Raw genomic sequence first — 26580 nt, 5'->3', positions numbered from 1 at the left:
GAAATTTATATATGATTCAAAAGTCCCCATATTCATATAAACAATGAAAAGATCTAATTTTTAGAAGATGTGTCCCTTATGACGAAACTCAACAGATAATTGAAAGATGCCATGATTCTGAATTTGTAGGACATTTTGTAACAAATAGAACTACATATAAGATTTTGCAAGCTGAATTTTATTGGCCTACTAGTTTTAAAGAAGTTATTGAATATATTAAAATGTGCGATAGATGTCAACGAGTAAGAAATATTTCTAGAAGAAATGAAATGACTCTAAATTACACATTTGAAGTTAAAATTTTGATGTGTGGGAATTAAATTTTATGGGATCATTTATACCTTCATTTGAAAACTTATTTATATTACTTGCTGTTGATTGTATGTCTAAATGGATTGAAGTTGTTGTTGTACCTAAATGTGATGCTCGATGTGTTTCTAAATTTTTAAATAAAAACATTTTTACAAGATATGGAATGCTGAGAGTAATTATTACAGATGAGATGCGATAAATGGTTTAAATATGGATTGTGCCAAATAGGAGCAATTTTATGCATAGATTCTCTACTGCTTATCATCCTCAGACTAGCGGTCTAGCAGAGATATCAAATCGTGAAATTAAATGTATTTTAGAAAAAAACTGTAAATCCTTATAAATTGGAATGATCTGCTAGACTAAATACTGCATTATGGACATGTAGAACTGCTTATAAGACTCCTATAGGAATGTCCCCATACAGCTAATATTTGAAAAAACATACCACTTACTAGTAGAATTAGAGCATAAAACATTTTGGGCTATTAAGAAATTTAATTTTTAGCAAAAAATAGCTGGTGAGAAAAAATTATTGCAACTCAATGAACTTGAGGAAATAAGAAATGAAGCATATGATAATAAAAAAAACTATAAAGAAAAAAATGAAAATAGGACATCGGAAGATTATTCAGAAGAAATTTGAACCTAGACAAGAAGTTCTATTATATAATACAAGATTGAGATCGTTTCCAGGAAAACTGAAATCCAGATGGTTATGACTATTTAAAGTGATTAAAGTCTATTATTATGGAACTATTGTTATTAAAGATCCTAATATTGAAAATGTATTTAGAGTTAATGGACATCATCTGAAACATTATTATGAAAGACACATACCTCAATTTAAAGAAGTTTTAATGTTAAGTCAACCCAACTAAATAAATGATGTGTCGGACTGACGACGTTAAACCAAATGCTCTATGGGAGGCAACCCATACATATATGTTTATGTATTACTATTTTGTTTGATAAGTATTTTATATATTAGTAGATAATAATCCTATACAATTGCATTTATGATAAATTAAATCAAATATTAGTATTGGCGAAAAAGTTGGAATTAAATTGAACGAGAAATGAAAGTCGTAAAATTTTGGCTGGTTGCGCCGACGGCGCCCAAGAAAACAGACCTCAGCGTCGGCGCTAGCGCCGAGAGCGATTTGACGGTTCAAACGACTTTTGGCGGACTTTGGCGGGATTTCGCTCCATAATAACTGCCAGGAGGTGTTTTTAAAGTCCTAAAAACTTCCTAGGACGTCTAGAAACTTCCTATTTTCAGATTCAATGACTTCCAATTCCAGAAATACTTCAAGGTATGAAGTTTTCAATAGAAGAAAGTTTATTAGTTTCGACACACAGAGATTATACAATAAAGTTATTACGAAGAAGAGATTGATCAAGGAGAGAGGGTTTGTTAATCATGGATTGATCAATCCAAGTGCTGAGAAAGATAAGTAAGAAGCATATGTTTCATGTTCCCTTTAATCCATAGAATGAGCTGATGGAATTATGTGGGGAGGCTATCTCAATTAACCAACATTATCCACCTCATAGGTGGGCCAATGAGGGGAAGCCAAGGATTTAAGTTAAAACCTACTCCACATGGGTTTAACCTTGGAAGATCAAATGAACTTATCTTCAGCTGAAATTATATCTTGAAACCATCATTAATGTGGTCAACAACATCCCCAAATGAACCTAAGCTGATCAAGGTTCATCCATGGCTCTTCTAAAGCCTATTTATAGGCCAAACCCGTGAGCCACAAAAAAAAAAGAAGAGACTTAATTACATGATACAGGATTCAAACTTAAATGCTCCCAACAGAAAACTTCTTCACCACTCCATGGGCAATTGATCCCCTCCAAAATCAAACCTTCAAACCCATTGCTCTCTTCCAATTTATCCACCCCGAAGTCCCAAAAAGCAGGACACTCTTCGGTTTTAACAAAAACCCCACCCAATCATCAAATTAAATCCTCCTACACTTTCCTTGAGGTGTAAGAAGAAGATTCCAATCAAAATTGGATCTTCCCTTGTGCTTAGACCTGGTTCCACATCAAGCCGTGAGCCATTTTTAATGAACAATTTCACCTCAAATTGGACCTACAAGGAGCTTCACAAGCACCTAACCACTGATCCTGTCAAATTTGATTGAGGCTTCACCTCATCAAACCAAGGTACGGGCAAGTTAACCTAATTTGCGTTCGGTTTGGACCTTTGTGAAACGAACAAATTCAAAGCCACTACAAATCCATATGTATGTGTTCATTTTTCCATGATGAAGCTTATGGAACAATCCCCATGAGGATTCATCAAGATTCGAGTGAGATCTTGCGCTTGGATCATGGACGGTCCATGGGAAACAGAGATTTGGGGAAGATAACGGGATGTCGTCCATTTTTACGTATTAAAAATAGATGACCAAGATCCCGTCGAACCGCGGTTTTGTCCATACAAAGGGATTTAAAACCGCGGGTCACGTGTCTGCAACGCCACATAGGTTTTCGACCAGTACGAGGATACAATTAGCACATATGTGGATAAATAGGAAAATCCGAATTTTCTTATTTAATTAAATTCCAAAATCTTGAAAAATTAATATCTTTGCATAGAAAATTTACAAAAATAAAATAAAAATATCCTTAGACTCTGGGAGACGAGGAGAAAATTATGGAATCAAAATTTGAAATTATTATTTTATATTTCAGTTTTAATAAATTAATTACTCTCTGGAGTGATTTAATTATTAAAAATTGTTTATAATTCAAACAATTCTCAAATTTTCACAGATCCATATTTTCATCCTTGTAGAAATTCTCTGGATTTTCCAAAACTAGGAAAATTCTCTAAGGTCCAAATTTCTAATTTCTATCAAATTTTGTAATTATCTTAAATAATAATTATAAAAATTACAGAAATTAGAAATTAAATTTTAAAATGGTTAAAATTTTAGAGTGACATTCCTAAACTCTAAAAGACAAATTTTAGCCATTTAAAATTTAAAAATGACATTTTATCATTTATGGTTTAAAAAAAAACGTAAATTCAAAAAAAAAAATCTATAATCAAAACCCCAAAATAAAGAACCTTAGACTTGGTTCATCCTACCACGAGCTAAGTCAACATCTTTAGATTTAAACCCAAGTGGACTTGACTCAAACCTCAACTTGTGAACCTTAATTAGGTCTAAAGACATTAATTAGTTTTAATTAAATTAAGTTAAACCTTAATCATGCTAGGTTCAGCTTAGTAAACCTTAATCAGATCTTATCCCCTATTAGACCTGATAAACTATCTCAAACCTTAATTTAGGTTTAAGTCAAAATTAATCTAATTAGACTTAACCCCTAATAAGTCTAATTAATCAAATAAACCTTACCCAAATCAGGTTTACTTAACCTTAATCTAATTAGAATTAACCCCTAATAAGTCTAATTAATCAATTAAACCTTACCCAAATTAGGTTTAATTAACCTTAATCTAATTAGACTTAACCCCTACTAAGTCTAATTAATCAATTAAACCTTACCCAAATTAGGTTTAATTAACATTAATCTGCGGTTGTTGTGCCTGTAGTGGAGTTCTATGCAAATCTACGTGGAATTACCCAAGGAGTTGTCTTCATACGAGGCAAGGCTGTACCATTTACTCCTCTGAGGATTAATGAATTATATATGATAGAAAATGTTCCAATCTGTCATTATACAAATTTCATTCCTACGCGAGATTTGATGCAAGATGTTTATAATTTTCTGACGGATGAAAGTGATATGTGGGAAGTACGAGATGAAGGATATATTAGTTTTCCTGGTTCATCACTTGATTTCAAAGCAGTGACATTTCTTTATTTGTGCAAAATTACTCTCTACTATGAAGATTAGTGAGTCACCAAGAAAAGTGCTATTTTAAACTACTGTATTCAAATGGAAAAACATATTGATATAGGATCAATCATATTAAAATCTGTTATGGGTATCATTATGAATGGGCCAATTTATGAACTTGGGCATCCTTCTACAATTTTTCTGATTTGCCGTCAATCCCAAGTGTCATATGAAAGTTGGGAAAAAGTTTTACTACCATGAGAGCTCATGATCCCTATTGATGACAGTATGTTCGTAATGGAAATAAAACACTAAATGCTATTATGGATTATTCTTCACATGCTTCAACTCCATTAATACGACCAACAGTAGGAAGTTCGCTTGTTTTGGAGAAGAAATTAAAGAAAATTGAAAGGGAACTTCAGAGTATTATGAATGCAGTGGGAGATCTTAAGTACCTTTTTGATCACCTTGATTGGAGAATGAAAGAAAATTTTGATCATACTGAAACTTTTGAAGCATGATTAGTTCGGATGTTTAAAGAAAATAGATGGATCGAAGAAAATTCGACAGATCAACTCCCGTACCGATTCTTCTATAACATATATGTTCATTATGAATCCATGGGAGATATTAGAGGAGATGAAAGCACTGAAGATGAAGCGGAATGACTGAAGTCTTTGGATTCTCTACTTGCTTAAGAATATTTGTGTAGTTGATATAATTGTGTGGATTTGATTTGATTTGGTTTGGTTTGTTTTTGTTTTAGAATTTTGAATTTTTATTATGTGTATAGTTTTATGTCAGCGTTTAGTGTTGTGACTTGATTTCGACGCTGATTTATAATTAGTTTGTTTAATAGGTGTGAATGTGTGATTTGTCAAATGTGTTTGTAAAAAGTGTATTTTCATATATAAAAGTTAGTTTGTTCTTGTTTGTGAAAATGATTGTTTGTGAATGTTTATTTGTGAATCTATTGCTCTGGGAGAGACAACTGGTGGATTGACACACCCTGTTCTCATTTATACACTTTGTGAGCATGCAGAAGTTGATTTCAGACTTGATGAGGAGAGGATTGAGCCTCAGAGACCGATTGGGCTTACAAACATTAAGACTTATGAGTCCCATATTGATTGGAGATCTGGAAGTAAGGCCAGGAATATTCCTTTTACTTCTAGGACCCCGACTTTTAGTGAGCCTACTTCAAGTGACCCCAGTAACAGGGAGTTATTGGACCAGATGATGATTCAGCAGGGAAATATTTTGAGGATGGATCATAGGACGCAGAACATGGAGGCTAGAAATGCTCATACAGATGATCTGATACGCGAGCGCCAAAAGTTTGAATATGATGCTTCTTATGATGATGCTTTGGCGAAATACCTGTGGGGTGATCATACAGTTCAGTTCCCTATTCACCCTGTTATACTCCATATTAGCAGCAGAAGTTAGATGTTAGTTATGAAGAAAATGATGACTGGTGATCTATGATGAAGATGATGACTGGTGATCTTTTTATTTGTTTGTTTGTTTGTGCTGTACTTTGTGATTATATTGTTTGTTTTGTGATATTGTTGAGACTTTGTTGTTATATTGAAATGTGAAGCTGTAATGTGTAAATCTGTTTTCATTTTTAAAATTTAGTTTAGTTCTGGTGTTAATTTCAACACTTTGTTATATGTATTGTAATTAACTCTTTCTCAGCAAATTTTATATATATTATGTGCAATTTAATGTTTTAAGCAATGTGGTTTTTCATATCAGCACCTGCAGTATTTTAAAATTTATTTGTAAAAGTCAGAATCTTCAATAAATATGAATTTTCTTTATGTATTTAATGCTTTCTTTCACTCTTTTAGTCCCTTTTATTTTTAAAGTTCTTCATGTAAATCTTTTAAAAAAAATTTAAGTTTGGGGGGGGGGGAATTATTTTAAAAAATAAAAGAGAGAACTTAATTTTATTTGTCCTCATTTAACTATATTTTCAAAAATTTTAAATTTGACATGACCTTTCTTATTAGGAGTTAACTTTGGATAACTAAATTTTCAATAATAAAGACTAATTCTAGAGACTAAGATATTTGGTAAAAGTGAATAACACTATGTTTTTCTATTTTAAGTAAAAAAAAATTGTATTTTTGAAGTATTAAAAATCTTAGAAGATTCATGTAAAAAGAAAAGAATTAAACTTTATATAATTTTTAAGTTAATATAAATTTCTTAAGTGAAGAAATGTAAAAAGTTTTTAATTTTAAGAAGAGGATAGTGAAGTTCAAAATCATTAAAGGCTATCCAGATATAGTAATCTTCACATACATAAACAAAAAAAAAAGAAGAAAGAAAAGAAAAAGGGGATTAAAAATGATCCTGAAAAGTAAAGAAAAAAGAAAAAAAATGTGGGGAGAAGCTTGAGGAGATGCCTAATTAAAAATTGGCTTCACTTGAATCAACTTAAGGAAAAATACTTGGACATATTTTCTAAACTTTTTATTTGAGTATTAGCTTAATGATTAATAAAGTTTTATGAAGTTCTTTTTCATATGAATTTTTTAAGTGACTTTAATATGACAAATTGCAGAGTTTCTAGAAGTGAAAAATTGCAGAGTTTCAGCCCCCGTTTCTAGAAGACTCGATGTATTTAGACGATTTTTGAAGAGTTTTTGGTGGCACCTCTTGAAGAATCGACTTTGGGCTTTATTTGGAGCCAGAATTCATCAGAAAAGGGACTCCTTTTCGCTCCAAAACGTTCCACCACGCTTCATTTTTGTCATTCTTCATAATCCATCTTCATTCCACCATCATATTGGAGTCCATTAGTGATTTTTCTTTTATAGTTTAGAGTTTGTGTGGTGAGATTTAGTGTGAAACTTTTTCTAAGAGTGTTGGAGAAGGCGAAAAGTGAGATATATCTTCTTCCTGCATTTATAAGAAAAGACTACAAGGAATTTGCTTTGAGAAAGAGTTTCAGATAAATTTTGTTTGTTTATTAATGTTGTATGAACTTTCTTTTATATATAAAATTTGTGTTTTGTTGTGTATTTTTCATGAAATCTGATTCGTTCCCTCTATCTTTCTCTCTACTCTGAGATATGGTGAAATGAAGAGATAATATGATGTGCTAATATTAAAATATAAAATAAATTGTGATGATTTTTCAACTCCGTACTTAATTTACATTTCGATATAGTCAATTGAATTGTTAAAATATGTTGTGAAAATATGATCCGGAAAATAGAATATTAATTCTACAACAGAGTGAGAATCACATTTAAGTGCAAATAAATAGGAAAATATTCTTTGTTGGGTGTAAAATTGGAGAATCTTTAGAGTGACAGACTAAAATCTCCAATTCGGTCTTAGTGCTTAAAAACTAAAGCGAGAGTTAGCTTTTAGGTGAAGGTGAGTGGGAAAGATCCAAATAAATCAAAAATAACAATCCCAGCCTAGCCACGGATTTAGGGATTAAACCTAGTATTAGCCAATGATTTTCTATGCACTATATCAGGGTAAAGAATTATAGTTGCTCCTATTTGACACAATACATATTATAAACATTTATCTCATCTCATTTTACCGGAACCTCATTGTAGTTGGAATGATACTTTTCACATAAAAATTTTTCATTACATAAACATAGTTAGTATGTTAGTATTTACTTTTTAAACTTTGCATTTCGGTTTTGCTAATAGTTAAGTACTTTAGTTTTGATAACATCATAACATTCGAAATTAGTGACAATGATTTTGTTTAATTTTCTGTAAATTTCCTGGTAAAACTTATCATTGCTAATTTACACATTTCCTGTGGGATCAATATTTGGGGCTTAAATAGAAAATCATTTATTACTTGATGACGATACGTATACTTGCGTAGAATCTCATTATTAATTGCCTATAATTATATATATTTTACACAAATTACTTTTCATACAAGGATCAAGTTTTTGGCGCTGTAGTGGTGTCAACTTCATAAATCCTTACATATAAAAAATCGGGATCAACCATCTACTTCGATACTTCAGTGTTCTCCACCCGGACACAGACACCCACTCTAACGCAATCTTCAAATCCGCTTCAGCATCCTCCAGCCAAGCCTCTACCACGATCGCTCAATCTTCAGCTTCTCTCGCTTGTACCTTAAACTCTTTGTCCTGCAACTCAGCTTTCAAGTCCCTGTATCTCACTTCTAGATACAGAGAGGACAAGTGTGTTGCAGCAAGCCTGAGCAGTTGATATCGGTTGACCATATGACATAGCTTCACAGGCTGGAGGTTATTTAAGAATTTTTGAATGTCATCTGACCAAAGGACATTTGCAATGGTTGAGACATACTCTTCAGTCTTCGGGGCTTGGGGAATCCAATCCCTCAAGACGTTTATTAATATAAAACTGAAGTCCGAGTGGAGAAAGACTTTGTCAAAATTGGGCAGGATTTAGCACCTGATTCACTGTCAGGGGGACAGTATAATGGATGAACGAAATTAGTTTACCCATGACAGTCGAAGCAAGCCCCTTGATCCACGACAAATCCCTTTTCTTCTTGTTGTAAGGTCCTTCGGTCAGCCTGGTGGGCGATTCCCTAGTTCTCGCATACACCCTGGAGGAATCGAAACTTTTATCTTACTTTTCAAATAGATCATGTGGAATTTTCAAGTCATGCCAAATACAATGTAGTTGTCCAACTCCACTATAAAGGAAAACATATGAGAGAGCAGCCCAGAACCACGAGATCTGCATTCACCACTGGTAAATGATGAAATTCGTTACTACTGTGATCAAGTTCGATTTTATCTGCACGGGGATGGCTCCATAGTGGTTCTGTATCGACTGAAGTTTCAGGCAGAATGGCAGTCAGAGTCAATATGAAAACTGATCTTAAAATAAGATCAGATCGTCTCCGGAGCAGTTGGTCGCCCTCACTCTGGCTCCATCGCCTCGAGTACTACACTTGTGTCGTACACACAAGTTTCTTTTAGGAGACTCACATCAAATGATATCAGTGGGGACCTTTCAGTTGCTGGCACCGAGCTGAACAACTGTAGAGAATATTTAGAGGGCATGGAAACACTAAAAGAAAACCGATCACAGGGAGAGACAAGAAAAGAGTGAAGGGAAGGAAAAGTGAAATATGACATTTTGTCTTGAGCCCTATATACAGGCTATCCAGGAAATTTGAAACACCTTGAATCCATACCTCAGTCTTTGAAAGTTCAAAATTAAATCGGCATAAAAATTGAGAAAATGAAATGATGTAAAATTTTGAAAATTAAGAAAAACTAAAATTTTATTTGACATAAAATGATTTACACAGAGGGCTTCGGCGTCCTCAGGCAATGCTAGACCCCAGAATCATAAGACTTTGGTACAATGTACCACTCCCAAATTTAAATTTTTTAACACCATCATTCGCCCAGACCCGGTAGATCGAACTGATCACCCAGACTTCTGCCAGTTTTGTCCGAAGTGTCGCCACCTCGCCTTGTCTGCATATAGGACCGCTAGCTCCTCCTTCAAGTCTGATATGGCTATATCTCTCTGATGGTCAGGCTCCAGAGAAAAGGAGTCCATTTTGTCCATGCGACGAGCTAACTACCTTGGCGAAACTCACCAACTGTCGATCTTCCTTTCTACATCCTTAGGGCCCGACAGGTGGCCAAGTGCACCTCCACCCTGGACCGAAACGGAAGGTCTCGCAGCCGCTTCTAGAGCGAAAGGTTGACCGACTTCCATTACTGAGGAGTCGATGATGTGCACAGTCTCCTCTGTAAGAATAATCAAATACAATAAATAACAAAATGAATAAATCAACCAAGTCTATGAAAAATGGATTTCTTTGTACCATTCATTCGCTCCATTTTAGATAAGTGGAGGCTCTTACTAGCAAACGGTTGGAAAACCGCCTAAATAGCCTCACTAACCAAGGAAAAGGGAGGTCTACCTTCATTAGGCTGGACCTTGGTCTAAACAATGGAGGCTCTTACTAGCAAACGGTTGGAAAACCGCCTGAATAGCCTCACTAATCAAGGAAAAGGGAGGTCTGCCTTCATTAGGCCGGACCTTGGTCTAAACAACCACCTGTACTGGTTGTTGAGCTGACCACTAACGGATCGAATCTGGAGCAAGGACGGCTGCACCAGTGGTGTGCCCCTCAGCCCTGCTTCCCATCTCACGGAGTAGTGGCAAGTCAGACAACTCGGTCGTCTCCTCTTCCCTTTTTTTTTGTACTATTTGCTGAACCAACTTCGTTCTCTTCGGTCGACTCCCTTATCTCGTCGGTCGACTCCCTTATCTCGACCTCTTTGATCCGACCGGCCATTCTTTGCCCTCCGACTTCATTCCAGTCGGGCGACCCTCATCCAGGGGCTTCTTCTTTACTATCGGTCAACTGCTCTCAGGTTTCTTCTTCTCTCCTGTTGGATGGCGGAGTTTTTCGGTCGAAAGCCTGAAGGCCTTCATCATGGCCTCTTCATTTGTGGATATCTTGCCACTCGACATCACTCTTTTCTTTCAAGAACCGACTTAAGGCTGAAAATTCAAAAATGATGATGAAAAGATGTTGATCGCATCCTATTTATAGGGAATGAGGGCACGGAAATCCAGAATATTCACTTATTATAAGTATTTATTAAACAATAAATGAGCTAATTTTTGTATTTAATTCTTTTATTCTTATCGCAGTTGTTGCTTTCATGAAATAAGAGAATCGAGAAACTAAATATGAACATAAAAAATATGACCGCATGAATCTTGAGGAATTTCAATAGATCTTGCTTAATATACACTAGAGTGCTGCATCGAGATAATCAAAAGGCGGAAACGTCAAGTGTTATTTTCTTCGGTCAAAATTATGGGCCGATCGAACGGAGGCTCAGCCGAACGAGAGAATATGTGTGACCTAAACTGATGGACAATCATTTGTAACTAGCTCTCACAACTGATTTGAGATCCTTCACTAAGATGACCAAAGGGCACTCATTGAATATTTTTCTAATCATCTAAAAAGGCCGCTTGTCCAATGGAGAGCTGCTCTTCAGATTATGGTGATACACCCTCTGCCAGACAAACTAAGTTCATCTAATGACAAACTGGAACTACTAAGGATTCTGTAGAAAGGTCGACCGAAAACCTTCTATTCGACCGAAGACTTCTTGGCCGACCGAACGGTTATCAGACGACCAAATGACAACACTAGTAGGCCATTAAATACTCCTCTTCAAGCAGTTATGAATACCAAATGGTGCCAACATTAGTTATAGATATTAAAGGGTCTCGAAGTCTATTTCAAATATGAAAAGTTTTAATAATGACGTGGAACGTCCCAATTAAAACAAAGACAAATACGTAACTTTATTAGATACTCCTATGATCTATAAGTAAGGGGGTCATTTCTTCAAGAAAATACTACTGAAATTTTCCTCTCAGAACTTTTGTTACTATACACTTCATTTATCTGTCTCTCTCTCTCTCCGTTCCTCTCATATATCCAACACTATACTTTGGGTGTGATCCATAGGATATTTTTGGATTCAACACTAGCTAAATTATTTCTCTAGTCTTTCTTTATACTTCTGTCAAATTTTCTTTTTCAAATTGTAGTTTTTGACACGGTACTACTTGTTTATGAATGGTTTCTCTATCATCCAAAACCGAGTACTGCTATATTGACAGTCAATTTCAAAATCAAACTTGATGTGCGCTCATTACTGTTGCTACTTCTAATTCTATAAAACTTTAATATGATGGTTCGTATTTATCTTTAATCTGGATAAAATCTTTCTATTTATGCTTTCTGAAGACTTGATGCAAAAGAAATTGCGGCTGCCTTCATGTATCATAGAACTTACGAGTTTTTAATATGCAATGATTGTACTCATCAACATGTTTGCATATCTCGTGTTTCATATTTCTATGGTGTAATAACAGTCAGAAGTTGGTCAAATAGGGCTCTTTCTTTAATTGTTACTTTTACATGTCACTTGAAAACAACTAGAATTACTGCATAGAAGTTTTTTTTTATGATGCTATTTTTGACCTGACCATAGCTATGTAGCAATGCTTTCTGAAAAAGATTACAGCCTATAATACCTAGCACTTTCATATGCAATGCTTTGTATACAGAAATGCTAGATAAATACTTCTAACATCAAACATTAGATTTGAGTAGAGCGCCTATATGAAATAAATTGAAAGCTATTGTGTTCTCTCTTACCATATAACCCTTGTAAGCTGCTTGAATCTTTGTTGCAGAAATGTGATCATAATTTGATGTGATGGATTTACTGTTGTGTCTGATTGCCTGTTTTCTTGGAATGATAGATTTTACCTTATATGGAGCAACTGTTGTCTTCACGTACGAAGAATCTACCTTAGCTGAAACTACATTTTTTGATGTATTAGCACTGTTATTCTGTCTTGTTATGGGAGATTTAAACTGCTGAACGAACCGTTTTATAGGACACTTGTTGTGCCTTGTATTGCTGCTCTTTCTCAATATCACCCAATATTTTTTCAATGGTGCTTGGCTCTCTGTAAAGAGGGATGAAGGAATTTAGCTCCCCATGTCTTCTTCTTTCTGGTCCCTGCTTCTTCTCCGTCACATAGTTCTCTGGATCCTGCATTCAAATTTAGACTTTTCAGTACAAACTTCTAAGTCTTGCAAAGCACTACGTTCTATTTTTAGGTTAGGTTTTGATCCTTTTATTAAATATCTTCTGTTCGCTGTTCAATTTGTGATGCATGCCAACAAAATAGTAATGCATAGTAGTGCTCGTCAATAAGCTAGTTGTCTGCGCGATTTGAAAAAAATCTTTTCAGTTTATTGGAGTAGTGCTCGTCAATAAGCTAGTTGTCTGCGCGATCTTTTCAGTTTATTGAAAATATCTTTTATCCAATTATCTGAAAAGATTTGAAGCTCTTAGAAGAAAACCCGCATAATACAATGCTTACAATATAATTAACTGCAAATGCTTACAGTGGCAAACTTCTCTTTGGATTTTGGGGTGAAGGCCCTTTTCAATGCAGAGATCCAACCTCCTTTCTTCCCCATACTTTTCGCATCACTAGCTTACGCTAAATGATCCTGCTTTGTCAAGGTAAGCAATTTGTTAAAAAGTGCATTATGAGTATCATCACTCCTCTCCACTTACAACTACGTCAAATGTTTAGGTATTTATACCTAATTTTATACTCAATTTTTTCATGCTCAAGCATCCCCTGGTTATGTGTCACTGGCAAAAGATTTAGGAGGATTTACATACATACTCTTCAATTCCTATGTATTTACATATCTAACACCTAAAAACGCCTAAACTTCAATTTTTACATACATGCCATCTTACTTATGCATGATAAGGTGTATTTCACTTTTAAGTTAAAAAAGATGGTATTTCTTATGAGCAATGAAAGATTTGGGTGTTATAAATGTTAAAAGTAAAGTTCAGTTTTAGATATGTAAATACAAAGGAATTGGGTGGTATGCATGTAAATGCTATAAAGATTTAAGCCTTATAAGTCAACTGCTTACTGTGAAGACCATCAATTTGGAATAGAACATTAATGAATAAATACTTGAACAGATACCTTCCTATCGCAGAAGGAGACATGTGGCTAAATTAGCTATGGTCTTAATCTCTAGGGTAAGTTAGGGATGCTTATGGTTGGAATATATTTCCCTCTTTCTTGTAAAAAAGCAGACTAATGCTAATTTGTTCGAAAAATTTTCTATGGATAGAGGTATATTTAAATTACAAAACCTTGTCATGACAAAACTTAAATATAATTAAGGAGAGAAGATAAATGTCGATTGGAGGGATTTCGACTTCCGACACTCGTCAGTGGCATGACTAGGGTTTAGGTTTGAGAGGTGAAAGATGGTGTATGGTACTGATTTAGGCTGCAGAAAAATAATTTGTAGTTGTTGATTTTGAAAATGAGCAAGGCAGATTTAGGGTTAGTTCAAGATTTTGCTATGATTTAGGTTTGGGAGGTGAAGGAGGGTGTATGGGGCTGATTTAGGGCAGAAAAAAATAATTAGGGTTGCTGATTTTGAAAATTAGATAGACGGATTTATGATTAGGTTAAGAGTTGGTTATGGTTTGGTGGGTATAGGTTTGGGAGGTGAAAGAGGGTGTATGAAGTTGATTTAAGGTGCATAAAAGATACTTTGGATTGCTGATTTTGAAAATCAGCAAGGGAGAATTAGGATTAGGTCAAGATTTGGCTATAGTTTGGTGGGTTTAGATTTGGGAGGATTTTGGTATCCCTAGGATGGAACTAAGGTTAGTCTAACTCTGATATCAAATGATACCGGAGCAGGGGGGCTGGAGAACGAGCAAGAACAACCCAGAAAGCAATCCGAGACAGAAAAAATAATCAAAATAAAGACGAGATGCACTAATTAAATAAAAGATATAAGATACAAGAGTTTTTTGTTTCGACAAACGATCGTGATACAAAAATCACTACTCGAGGGATTGACGAAGGAAGGAGGCCCGGGATGTTACCACCAACAACGAGAGGATATAGTTGCCACCACCCAACATTATTGAAACAAACTCGTATCTATCCGGGAGCCACAAAGGGAGCACAAGCCATCTCAAAACTCAATTGAACAAAAAGACTAATACAATAATCAACTTCATATTTTTAATCAAAAAAGTATCTATTCCTAATAAAATCAAACTGGCGAAAATACCCTTGATGCGATTTGGAGTGGGCGACAACCGTAGCCCTAGTGAGAGGGCCCACCGGCACACCGTCACTTTTACTGAACCGGTTCGGGTCCCCTCCCCACTCTGTGTGAGAGAGTCTAGTCATTTTGGGAACAAAGCATCTTCTTGGTATGGTACACACTATGTAATAATACAAAATTCAAAATGAAAAAAAAACTTTGTTCTCATTTCCATAATGATTACCTTCCTTCGCTGGTTTTCACTGTTCAAAAAAGATTGTCATGTGAATGGATTCTTGAAGTTTGACCTTCATTGGTTTTCATTGTCTTGGAAAAGTTTAGAGAAGATTGCCAAATGAGAGTGATTTTTTAAAATACAAAATAATGAAATGCTAGAAATATGCTCAAATATTTTTATGCTTTATCCATGTATAAAGTATATTGCAAGATCAACGTAGAAAAGAAGATAGAGGGCCTGCACCAGGCTAAATTCTTCTAAAAAAAACAAAAAAAATTAGAATTTTCATTTTTCACATTCTAATCTCTAGCAAACACATTTAAAGATCTACAGCTTTAATTTCAAAGAGATAACAAAATAAAGGGAAAAAAAGGGGAACCTTTAAAGATGGCAATAAGGGGGGAAGTCTAGATTGAAGTCCTTATGTCATCCTCATGATTTCTTCTCCGGCGACCTCCTGAGTTTGTACCGCTTGCTTTTTTATTCTCCTTAGAGAAGCTTGATTTTTGGTTCTTCCTTTGAGGAGCAGTTCCCTTTCAATTTATTTCCTTTTCAACTTTTTTCCTTGTTTCTTCTTTGTGAATTTACAGGACCCCCTTGTACTTCTCTTTCGGATTCATGATGGGAAGGGTGACCACTTCTCACTTCAGGGCTCCTCCCAACCAACTTTACTTGAATATAAAGGCAGGCCCTTGAGAAAGCCCATGCTTGCCTTCATGTTAATCGGAATACATAACATCAAGTACTGTATAGAGTTGATCCAAGCCTTAGGCTGGAAACCGTGTAGCTTACTTTTCTCAGGCTATCAAAAGTTAAACTAAATAAAAATATATTTAACAAAAAAGAAATTAAAAAATACGCATAGTGCTTATCAGAAAGCTTCACTTGAACATAGAATATGTTCTGTAAACTTGCCTGCCCAATACTGTGCTGTCCGGCTCCATTGGAGAACTACTCATAGAACATCAAAAGCCCAAAATCAATTGGCTATAAATATAAAAAAAAAATATTTTTTTTATTTTTGTTATCTTCACATTTATACCTCATAAAAGCAGATATCGTTTGCATATGTCCTTTTATGTTTTCACTTCATGTTAATCATCTTAAAGCCTCTAATAATTTTGTTTCTTTTTTACATTCTTAAAGCATTTGACTATAACCTGTGTGAGCAAGATGAAGCTACAAACAATCATAGAAATGTCCTTTCAAATTTTATCTATCCTTTGAAGATTTTTTTTATTTTTTTCCTTTTCATTTTGTTCTATTTTATCATGTTGACAACTCAATAATCAACCCACAGGCAAAGCATGTGAAAGAAACAATACTCCTCGTCTATGTGCACGGAATTTTCTTTCTGGAAACTAGATTATTTTCAAACACAACACTTTGGAGTGCTTATTCAATGAAGTATAGACCTCTATACATGATCATGTAGATTCAGTCTTTAAGCTATCACTTTAATAAAAGCTAATAATAATTGAAATGGCAGCTGTCTAATATTGAAATGTTTGATATTTACTTGGAAGCTACTCAACATAAGAAGCGTAAAGAACATAGTTTGGTGGTCCACTTATCTAAATTAATCTGTGCTTTGATGGTTGTTAGTAACTAACTACTCTAGTGGGCCATCAATTCTCCTTTGTCCAACTCTGCAACTATTATGCAATTATCCTCATCTGCATATTTTTTTTACTATTATCCTGAATTGCTGCTCTCCTAAAACTATGATTGCTGAAAATGAATGTCCGTCGAAGTTCTGCTCCTGGAAGTATTATTTAATACCCTCCACTTGTTTTTTAGTTCTTTTTGTCACAAGATCTACGAGTTTGAAATTTAATTGGATTTTGGCTGTTTTGTAACTGTGTTGAGAAAAGCTTTTTTTTTTTCTTTTTTTTTTTACCGTTTAGAACTCGTTGATTTAGGTTTGTATGACGTAGGGGTTGCTAATAAGTGAGATGACATCTCGCTGATTATTTTAAGTTAGAAAACGTATTTTGAGATGTTGAAATTTATTCGATCAATTATTTGGTTGGATGTGGCTGAAATTGATATGGATTTTAAAATTTTGCAAATACCCCCCTAGCAGATATGAAATATATTAATTTTTATTTCACATGATAACAAAGAAATTTGAGTCTTTTTCATGTCGTATTATATTCTTATTATGGTGCGTTAGATGCAAGCTATTTGCTCAAGTAATCATCATTTCCAGAATATTCTTGTTATTATGGAAGAAATATTCCCTCAGTACTGCGCATCTTAAGCTTCGGGCGTAACCAATTAGATGTCGCCAGGTGTAAACTCCGGTCCCACCTATTAAAGAAATAAATTAAAATAAATATTTTTTTACATCGTTTCCCTGGCTCGAGAGAAAACCCGACCCGTCTGCCTTTTCATTTTCTTCGAACTACATCATTTATCTACGCACTATTATGAGTTTATGGCTTAGTCTTCCTCGGCGAAAACCTCCGGCGCAACACATCCTCTGGCGAAACCCTCCTGCGAAGCACATCCTCCGGCGCAAGCGAATGTCAACATTGCGTCCAATCATTCATTAAAATCACGGTATGCACCTAAACTAGAGTAATGAAATATGAGTAACACATCAGTAACACAATAATAACACAATAATATTACATCAATAGAATAACACATTAGTGATATACCAGTAATACATCAAAAATACAACAATAAGTAATATACCAGTAATACATCAAAAATATAACAATAACAAAATACAACAATAACACATCAATACCACACAAGTAACACATCATGGATTTAAATCATTAGCAAAGAAAAAACCCTACTCAATAACTGCATAAAACCAAATTCATTGGACTCACAGATATCTCCATGACATAGGTTTGATGTGTTATTCTTGTATTATTCGTGTATTATTCATGTATTATTCTACTGTGTTTTAACTGTGTTACTGGTGTGTTACTCATGCGTTATTTTCGTGTTATTCATGTATTATTGATGTGATATGCTTCTGTTTAGGGTGATTGTTAATTGATGACATAGGTTTGATGTGTTATTCTTGTATTATTCGTGTATTATTCATGTATTATCTACTATGTTTTAACTGTATTACTGGTGTGTTACTCATGCGTTATTTCCGTGTTATTCATGTATTATTGATGTGATATGCTTCTGTTTAGGGTGATTGTTAATTGATGGCATATGTTTGATGTGTTATTCTTGTATTATTCGTGTATTATTCATGTATTATATGTGTTATTTCATGTATTATCGTATATTATTCATGTATTATTCTACTGTGTTTTAACTGTGTTATTGGTGTGTTACTCATGCGTTATTTCCGTGTTATTCATGTATTATTGATGTGATATGCTTCTATTTAGGATGCTTGTTAATTGATGACATAGATTTGATGTGTTATTCTTGTATTATTCTTCTATTATTCGTGTATTATTCATGTATTATTTTCCTATGTTTTACCTGTGTTACCGGTGTTACTCATGCATTATTTCTGTGTTATTCACGTATTATTGATGTGTTTAGGGTGATTATTAATTAATGTCATATGTTTGATGTGTTATTCTTGTATTATTCGTGTATTATTCATATATTACTTTACTCTGTTTTAATTGTGTTACTGGTGTGTTACTCATGTGTTATTGCCGTGTTATTCATGTATTATTGATGTGTTTAGGCTGATTATTAATTAAGTGTGCTTCATGTGCTACTCCTGTGTTACGGGTGCGTAATTAGTTATGCTTTTGTATTATCCATGCTCTTGTGTAGGGTTATTACTGTGTTATGTCGTTGTGTTACTCATGTATTATTCTCGTCTTGTGATTGTTATTCTAATAATGTGTCATTATTTATTTAATTTACAGGATCATGAGTGCAAGGACTTTCAACTGTAGATGTTGTCCATCTGCAGTGAGAGGTGCCTTGGATGCAATTCGAGATCTGCTTTCAGAGGAGACCATTAATAATTTAAAGGAAATTAGGGTGTTCAATTTCCTTGACATGCTCCCATATCCCCAGGACAATGCCATGACTTTACATATTTTGAGATGTTGGGATAATGAGAGGTGTGTCTTCAAAATGGGTGGAAAGAAGGTTAAGTTACATGCTGACCACGTGGCTCTGTTGATAGGGATGCCGAACATAGGAGAGCCTGTTTCATGAAAAAAAGGACCCCTATCAAATGTGGATGCCAGACAAATAAAGAACCAGCTGACGAACTTCTTTGCAGAAGGAGCCTCCATCCGACCTTTGAGCAGTTATATTTGAAATTCATACTAACTAATTTATTTTTTTCTTCAAGCAATTTTCATGTGCCTGCAGAGCTATCTTCTTTTGCTGTAAATATACAAGTTTTTTCGTCCTTTAATTGGTGAGCTGCCATATGTGATATGTTCATCGATCAAGTGAGAATCGCCTCCATGAAATTAAGGCACAATAAGTTGATTGACTATATTCAAGGAGGATTTGTATTTCTTTTAACGTTTCTTTTAACGGTAAGTATTTGTTATTTACATTGAAACATCACTCTTATGAATTTTTTTTTGTTGTATTAACTTTTGCATACATGTTGGTGTAAAACATCCTCAATTTTGGTTTTACGAGCACACCTCTCTTTTAACTCCTGCTGCACCTGACGCTAGACCTCGCATTCTGAGGTGGCCAACCAATCATGGGTTGAGTGCTGAGAAAATTCATGAAGCCTTTAAGAGACTTGATCATGTAAATCATTTAATTTTGATTACAGTTTATTGACACATATGTTTAATAAATTTTTAAGAAAACGAACGATTTTGACGAATACATTTTTATTGTAGGTTAATGACGAATTCTTAGATTTGAGGGACGATGAAGTACAACTACTCGAAAATCCAGAGCAGGGACCACCGATTCCTGCAAGGCAAATTCCACATCACAAAACTACTTCAGGACCATCTTCACCCAAATCGTATGCTAAGGGTAGAATTGTTTCGAGTGATATAACCCCAGTACCTGGATATACGACGAAGAGTGCTGATTTTGGGATACTATATGAGATGCTAAAATCTCAGGAACAAATAAGCTTAAATATACAAGAAATTGTGACTGGAATGAGCACATAGATGAATACTGTGGTAGAAGCATTGTCCACCCTGACAGGTTTGGTGCATAGATTAGTTGAAACCAAGGCTGATAAGTTCGTTGAGAAAACAATATCTGATATAAGTAAGAAGACCAACATCAGTGGTCATCAACAAAAGAGGAAAGTGGACCCCACTGTATCTCAATACCAGTTTCCCTGATATAAGTAAGAAGACGTAGAAAAATTGATGATGTGGATATTGTGCTCCTGTAAATATAGATGTACCTGAAGAAACAATAAGAAATATAGATGTTCCCGTACAGGCCGAAGACGCCATAGAACCAATAAGAGAAGCACAAGATGCAGATTTGGGTGATGAGACAATCCATGAAGACCCTGAAGAAGTATAACGAGCAATAAAGGGTGTTCTTGAACCTCTGACCCAATCAGTAAGTACGTCATTCTAATTTGTACTTAATGATATACATTCCTACTTTATTTTTTATAATAATATTTTTTTTAGACGCGTCTTCTGACTTCTGGTGTAAATACTAATTCAAAAAAAAGGTGATTCCCAAAAGGTCCAAGTTGCAGATGAAGAAAGCTTAGATCCACCCGGGTATCAGCAAATTTCGAGTCAAAGCCACAGTTCTAATGCAGACAAGTATGCTATAGTTGTAAGAAAATAAATATAGCTAAGTGCTTTGAAGTATATCTTATATACTCTTATTTTGTGTTATTCATGGATTGTTTTATTTTGCAGCTACGTCCTCCGGCTTCAACTATTTTGTATCCTGGTAGGTCATTGATACCAATTAAAATGCAGGAAGAAATAGACCAGTGCCTATCCAAATACACCAGAAGGTAAGTAAATGTCCAACACTCTTTTAATGTTATGCAGTTCTGTTGTATTTAATTAAAAGGAACTCTCTTTCTTGTCAATGCAGCGACGTTATCATTAACGGAGACCATATTTTGATTCACCGATCGACACTCGAAGATATATTATTAAATAAGTGGCTTGCAGATGAACATGTTGATATATTTGCTGTCATGTTGCGCGAAAGAACTTTAAGGAGACCAGAGTTGTATCGGCCTTACCTGTATGTTTCACTAATGTATGGGGTATGTTCAACAACTTATATTTATTCATACAAGTTTAAGTCATATATTCCCTGCACATTTAAACTAATATATTTATGTAGATGCATAAGACCTATGGTAGCAAACCATACGTGAAACATATCACCAACGAGGTCGTACAAGAAGTAAAAGCCATTTTCTTTCCAATCATTCATAATCAACATTGAATCTTGTTGGTTCTAGATCTCAGGTTGAGAAAATGACGAATATACGACTCACTACCCAACCAGATACATAAGGCTGGCACTACAAAAGTTGTAAGTATATTCAACTAAATTAAAAGTAACATAATTGCATTCGAAGAGTAACACAATAACGCTTCAACCATGCAGGTGAATATGTTTACTAGAGATGTCGTTGATTTATTTACAGCCAAAATCAATAAATGGTCCCTATCGATTACAAAGTACGTACGATGTCAAAGTATGTAGCAACACAAAGGAATAGTTTTGATTGCGGCATGTTCGTCTGCAATTACATGGAAACTTTAGTGCAGGTCGAAGAAGTCGATGGGAGTGCACATATGAACTGACAGGATCATATGGGGATCATATGGAGCGATTATGGAGCGATTTAGAGCAGAATTTGTTTGTGACATGTGCTTATTTTTGAGGGCTTCTGAGTAAATTTCTATATTTTTACTTTTCATATTTTGTATAGGTTACTGTATATGTAAGATCTTCATGGTTACTGTATATCGAATATTTGTATAGTTTACTGGAAAAAATGTTTATATCTTGCTGAATGTTGGTATTTTTAGGTTACTGTATATCTCGAATTTTTGTAGAGGTTACTGTTTATATCTTGGCAAAATGTTTATAGGTTACTGTCAGTATTTCTTGTATAACACTTGAGTAACATGTTGGTCAACTGCCTTAGTAACACGTCATTTACATGCCGTTTACACGCTGAATAACACAAGAGTAACACGTAGATAACACGAGAGTAACACATATGCTACACCCTGAGTAACACGAGAATAACATGTAAATAACACGGGAGTAACACATAGATAATATGAGAGTAACACGAGAGTAACGCATATGTTACATCCTGAGTAACACGAGAGTAACATGTAAATAACGTGAGAGTAACATGTAGATAACACATAAGTAACAAGAGAGTAACGCATATGTTACACCCTGAGTAACACGAGAGTAACATGTGAATAACACGGGAGTAACACGTAGATAACACCCTGAGTCAATAAATATACTAATATTATCTATCCTATTTAATTTATCATATAAAATTTATCTGAAAAAGTTTAAAAAATTATCGCAAAAATTTGATAGTATGAATAACACGAGGAAATTTGGAATAACACCGATTAATCGGCAGTAACACGGTGTAGTAATACGGTAGAATACGCGTGGTAACGCAGAGTAACACCGATTAATCGGCCGGTAACACAGGGAATATTTGCTGCGAGACAGCGCATTAAGAGGGCAGTAATGCAAGTTATTGTCGTGTTATCCTCATGTTATTCTCGTGTTATTGATGTGTTTCTCTTATGTTATTCCTCATGTTATTCCAATGCTATTCCCGTGTTATTGTCGTATTATCCTCGTGTTATTCACGTGTTATTCACATGTTATTCACGTGTTATTCTCGTGTTATTCTATGTTATTCACATGTTATTCTCGTGTTATTCTTCGTGTTATTCCCGTATTATTGAGGTGTTATTCTCATGTTATTCCTCGTGTTATTTACTGTGTTATTCACACGTTAATCCCGTGTTATTCTCGTGTTATCCTCGCTTCTTCCCGTGTTATTGACGTGTTTTTCTTATGTTATTCATCATGTTATCCCAATGTTATTCCTGAGTTATTCTCGTATTATCTTCGTGTTATTCCCGTGTTATTCACATGTTGTTCTTCGTGTTATTCCAGTTTTATTCCCGTGTTATTCAGCTTGTTACTGATCGTGTTATTCAACGTGTTACCCGCATGTTATCTACGTGTTGCTCACGTGTTACTCAGGGTGTTTTTGACGTGTTGCTTAGGGTGTTACAGTTGATATCTACGTTTGAACAAGATTAAGACAAAAATATTTGAAGAAAAACATGTTATAAACCACCAATTACTTCTTTCATAAAAAGGTTTACAGATGGTACAGTATTACAACTTTTACAATATCGATCAATCTAAATTCTCACTTATGGAATCCATCAAAAGTCCAGTGTACGTTTCACTTAGTTGCGGTGCGTACTATTCCTGCAGTAGGGGAGTAAGACAAAGATTAATTTGAGTAAATTATTTTATATAAAAGGTAGTGATATGATACTGAAATTTATCAACATACCTGGGTAAGACAATCTGTCAAACTTTGCTCGAATGCGTCCACAACTCGACGACTACTTGCTGCTTCTTGTTCCATTCCTGGATGCAATGAGTCAAATTAGAAGTATGCATTATACATGGAATGAAATGAGGAAATACTAAATTAAAAAAATTTATACTTTTGGTTTCTTATTTTTCTCTCAATGTCCTTTCAGCCTAGATGTAGATACTCCTTTCGGTCTTTTTTAGCAAGTCGTTCACATTGCATTCTATATTTGTGATTTTCTTCTTTTTTTTGTTTTTTGTAATTCGATCGTTCTCCCTGCTATAGCATCCTCAATATCTCCTGATAACTTTTTAAACGTCTCCCACAAACACTCCTCAACTAACTCATTTCCTTGTGCTCTATTAAGTTGATGTGCAAATTTCTGAGAGCATGAACTGAATATAAAGGAACTTGAAGAAACATTATTACAGACAGAGTCTTTTAGCTCTCTGCACCCAAATCTGTTATACATGTTCCTTTTAGAATTGATGGACCACCGCAATAAGAAATATTTCACCGGAATAATCTTTATTTTTGCGCGACTTAGAACAAATAGTGCATGGGAGCACAACAGCCCCATCATCTCAAACTTTTTGCAACTACATGTAACCTCACAAGTAACCTTGTCAATTAACACATTCCAGGGCTGCTTGTCCCCTCATCATCCAATCTTGATACGTAAAATTTAGCCTCACTCTCCACTGATACTTCAGATGTTAGCCCACATAAGCCATTCAATTGCTCTTGTTCAAACATTAAATAAAGCTTTCTTGAATAGAATGAGGCAGCTTATCTCAGCATGAGATTGATTTTAACCATGGGTGCTCCGACGGACGAACCACGTGCTCTGACGGACGGACCACATTTGAAATCTTCATCTTTCTCACTCTGATGCCACAATTTCATTATGTTTTCAAGACCGATAAAGCAATCTGTGAGAGAGCTAGTTGGCTTTGAAACACCATGACAAACATTATTGGTCGACTCACTTCTCTGTGTTGATAAGATTCTCATACCGAATATATTTTTATTAAATATTGTTGACCATTTATTCCTTATAAGATACATTTCATCTAACCAAACATTGCTTTGTAGTTCTCCCAACTCAATCATTAAGGACCATGTTTCTTCGAACTCTCTTCGAACTCCTTATTAAGGACCATGTTTCTTCGAACTCCTTCTCAGTGCATTTATAAGAAAAATATTTATAAAAAAAATCACAGACACTCTTAGTACGCACTCCACAGTGTACTTTGGAAGGCAGTTTCTTGTAGATATGCGATTGACATAATCTATGACGTGTTTGTGGGAGGCATTCTGCAATGACTTTTGCTATTGCTTGATCCTGATCGGTAAAGATTGTTATGGGATGTTTGTCTCCCATTATTCGAATGAATGATTTGAATAACCACATGAATGATTCAATAATCTCATCAGACAGAAATTCAACTCCAAACAGTACGTTCTGCAAAGTTATATTTATTTAACCCCCACAAATGGAGCACAATATAAGTTATATTTATTTAATCTGTAGCTTGTATAAAAAATTATGACATCCCCGAAACAGTCATAATCCAGCCTGCACAATCTATCACTCCAAAATATGCTTGTTAACCTACCAGACTATTCTGTTTGGAAATCCCAAGCAAACATGCTGTCCCCAGCTTGCCTTTCCATGAACAATTGTATTAAAGCAATGACATCTCCCTGTTCAATTCTTTGTCTTCTTTCTCTTTAAATGAAATTAAATGCATCTCTCTTGGTGCATTCCAAATTCTCCACACCACCAACCTCCGTGACAATGAAATTATATGCATGTGTTGCTTTGATCCCTGAACTTGTCATGGATCTCAACACATCTGCATTGAGCTAACTTATCCTTCTGTTGGAACGAAGAAGATGCTTATCACCACTTTCGGCCAAAGGATGATTATGATTTTCAATGAATTTTGCCACTGTCCAATTGCCTTCAAAACCAACATGAAATCGTACCATGGCCTTACTGTCATTCCTCGTGTCTGCTTTTCTGAACTTAACTGTGTTGTTAGGCTCTTTCTTATAGCCAGCTTTTCCACAAATATAATCTTTAACCTTGAGTTTCTTGGAGTTCGGCCAGTAGGTAGTATGGTCCTTCCGAACAGTGAATCCCACGTGATGTGCATAGGCACGATAGCTTTCATATGCTTCTTCCTCATTATGGATAATGCTGCTTAGAAACTTCTCTGCAATTGGATCATTGCAAACGTGTGTTGCCTCAGAGGACTACATAAAGCAATGGTAACATCAGCATAACACAATAATAGCACAATATGCGTAATAAATTAAAGGCAGAGTAATACCAGAGTAACACCAGAATAACACAAGAGTAACACCAAAAAACTAGAAGCAAAAAAAAAAAAACCATAATAACAATGCCGCAATGAACAACACCCAAAAATCAAATGCAATAAACAACATACAAGGTACACCAAAAAAACCAGAGCCTAAAAAAAAAAAAAAGAAAAAAAAAAAAAAAAAAAAAAACCATAATAATACCAAACCACACTGTAGAACAACACCGAATAACACTACATCAACACCTACGTTTACATGGAGATCAAACTAAACCCTAAACCACCTAAACTGTATTAAATCAAAGGCAAGAAACAAGAGTAATACCAGAGTAACACCAGAATAACACAACAGTAACACCAAGACTCAATTGATATTGATCTTCAAAGTTCAGTCAGGCTGAATGATGATCAACGTTCATGGAGACTTCCGGCATCTCAACGTTCATGGAGAAATCGACTTCCGGCATCTCAACGTCCATGGAGAATTCCAACAATACCTAACTATGGCGGAGCTGTGAACGGAGCTGGTGAAAAAATTAGCGAAATATTTCTTCACCCTGCAAATAGAACAACAAGTTGGCGCAAAATAATTTTATCATGGCGGGAATTTTTTCAAAATTTGGGTTTAGGGTCGGGTCGGGTTGTGAATACTGATGGAATAGGTGGGG

General features: G+C 34.9%; 2 protein-coding genes across 2 annotated transcripts in view; both read right to left on the bottom strand.

Moving 5' to 3' along the window:
* LOC110038526 (protein IQ-DOMAIN 14-like) overlaps window positions 1-15831 on the bottom strand; it is a 52627-nt gene extending 36796 nt beyond the window's left edge. The window contains 4 exon segments of the mRNA XM_020743393.1: window positions 12349-12593; window positions 12595-12751; window positions 13111-13218; window positions 15426-15831. Coding sequence (XP_020599052.1) covers window positions 12349-12593; window positions 12595-12751; window positions 13111-13185 — 477 coding nt within the window. The 5' untranslated portion in view covers window positions 13186-13218; window positions 15426-15831.
* Window positions 15832-23461: 7630 nt separating this feature from the next.
* On the bottom strand, window positions 23462-26379 carry LOC110038527 (putative protein FAR1-RELATED SEQUENCE 10). Its single transcript, XM_020743394.1, has 5 exons — window positions 26326-26379; window positions 26039-26062; window positions 25454-25841; window positions 23556-23632; window positions 23462-23467 (listed from the first exon to the last, which is right to left on the bottom strand). Exons 1-5 carry the CDS (start codon window positions 26377-26379, stop codon window positions 23462-23464), a joined length of 549 nt encoding a protein of 182 aa, XP_020599053.1.
* Between the last annotated feature and the right edge of the window lie 201 nt (window positions 26380-26580).

This window comes from Phalaenopsis equestris, unplaced genomic scaffold, assembly GCF_001263595.1.
Source record: "Phalaenopsis equestris unplaced genomic scaffold, ASM126359v1 Scaffold233027, whole genome shotgun sequence".
Taxonomy (NCBI): Eukaryota; Viridiplantae; Streptophyta; class Magnoliopsida; order Asparagales; family Orchidaceae; genus Phalaenopsis; species Phalaenopsis equestris.
Note: the sequence above shows the minus strand (reverse complement) of the source record. Positions and strands in the feature narration are given on the sequence as shown.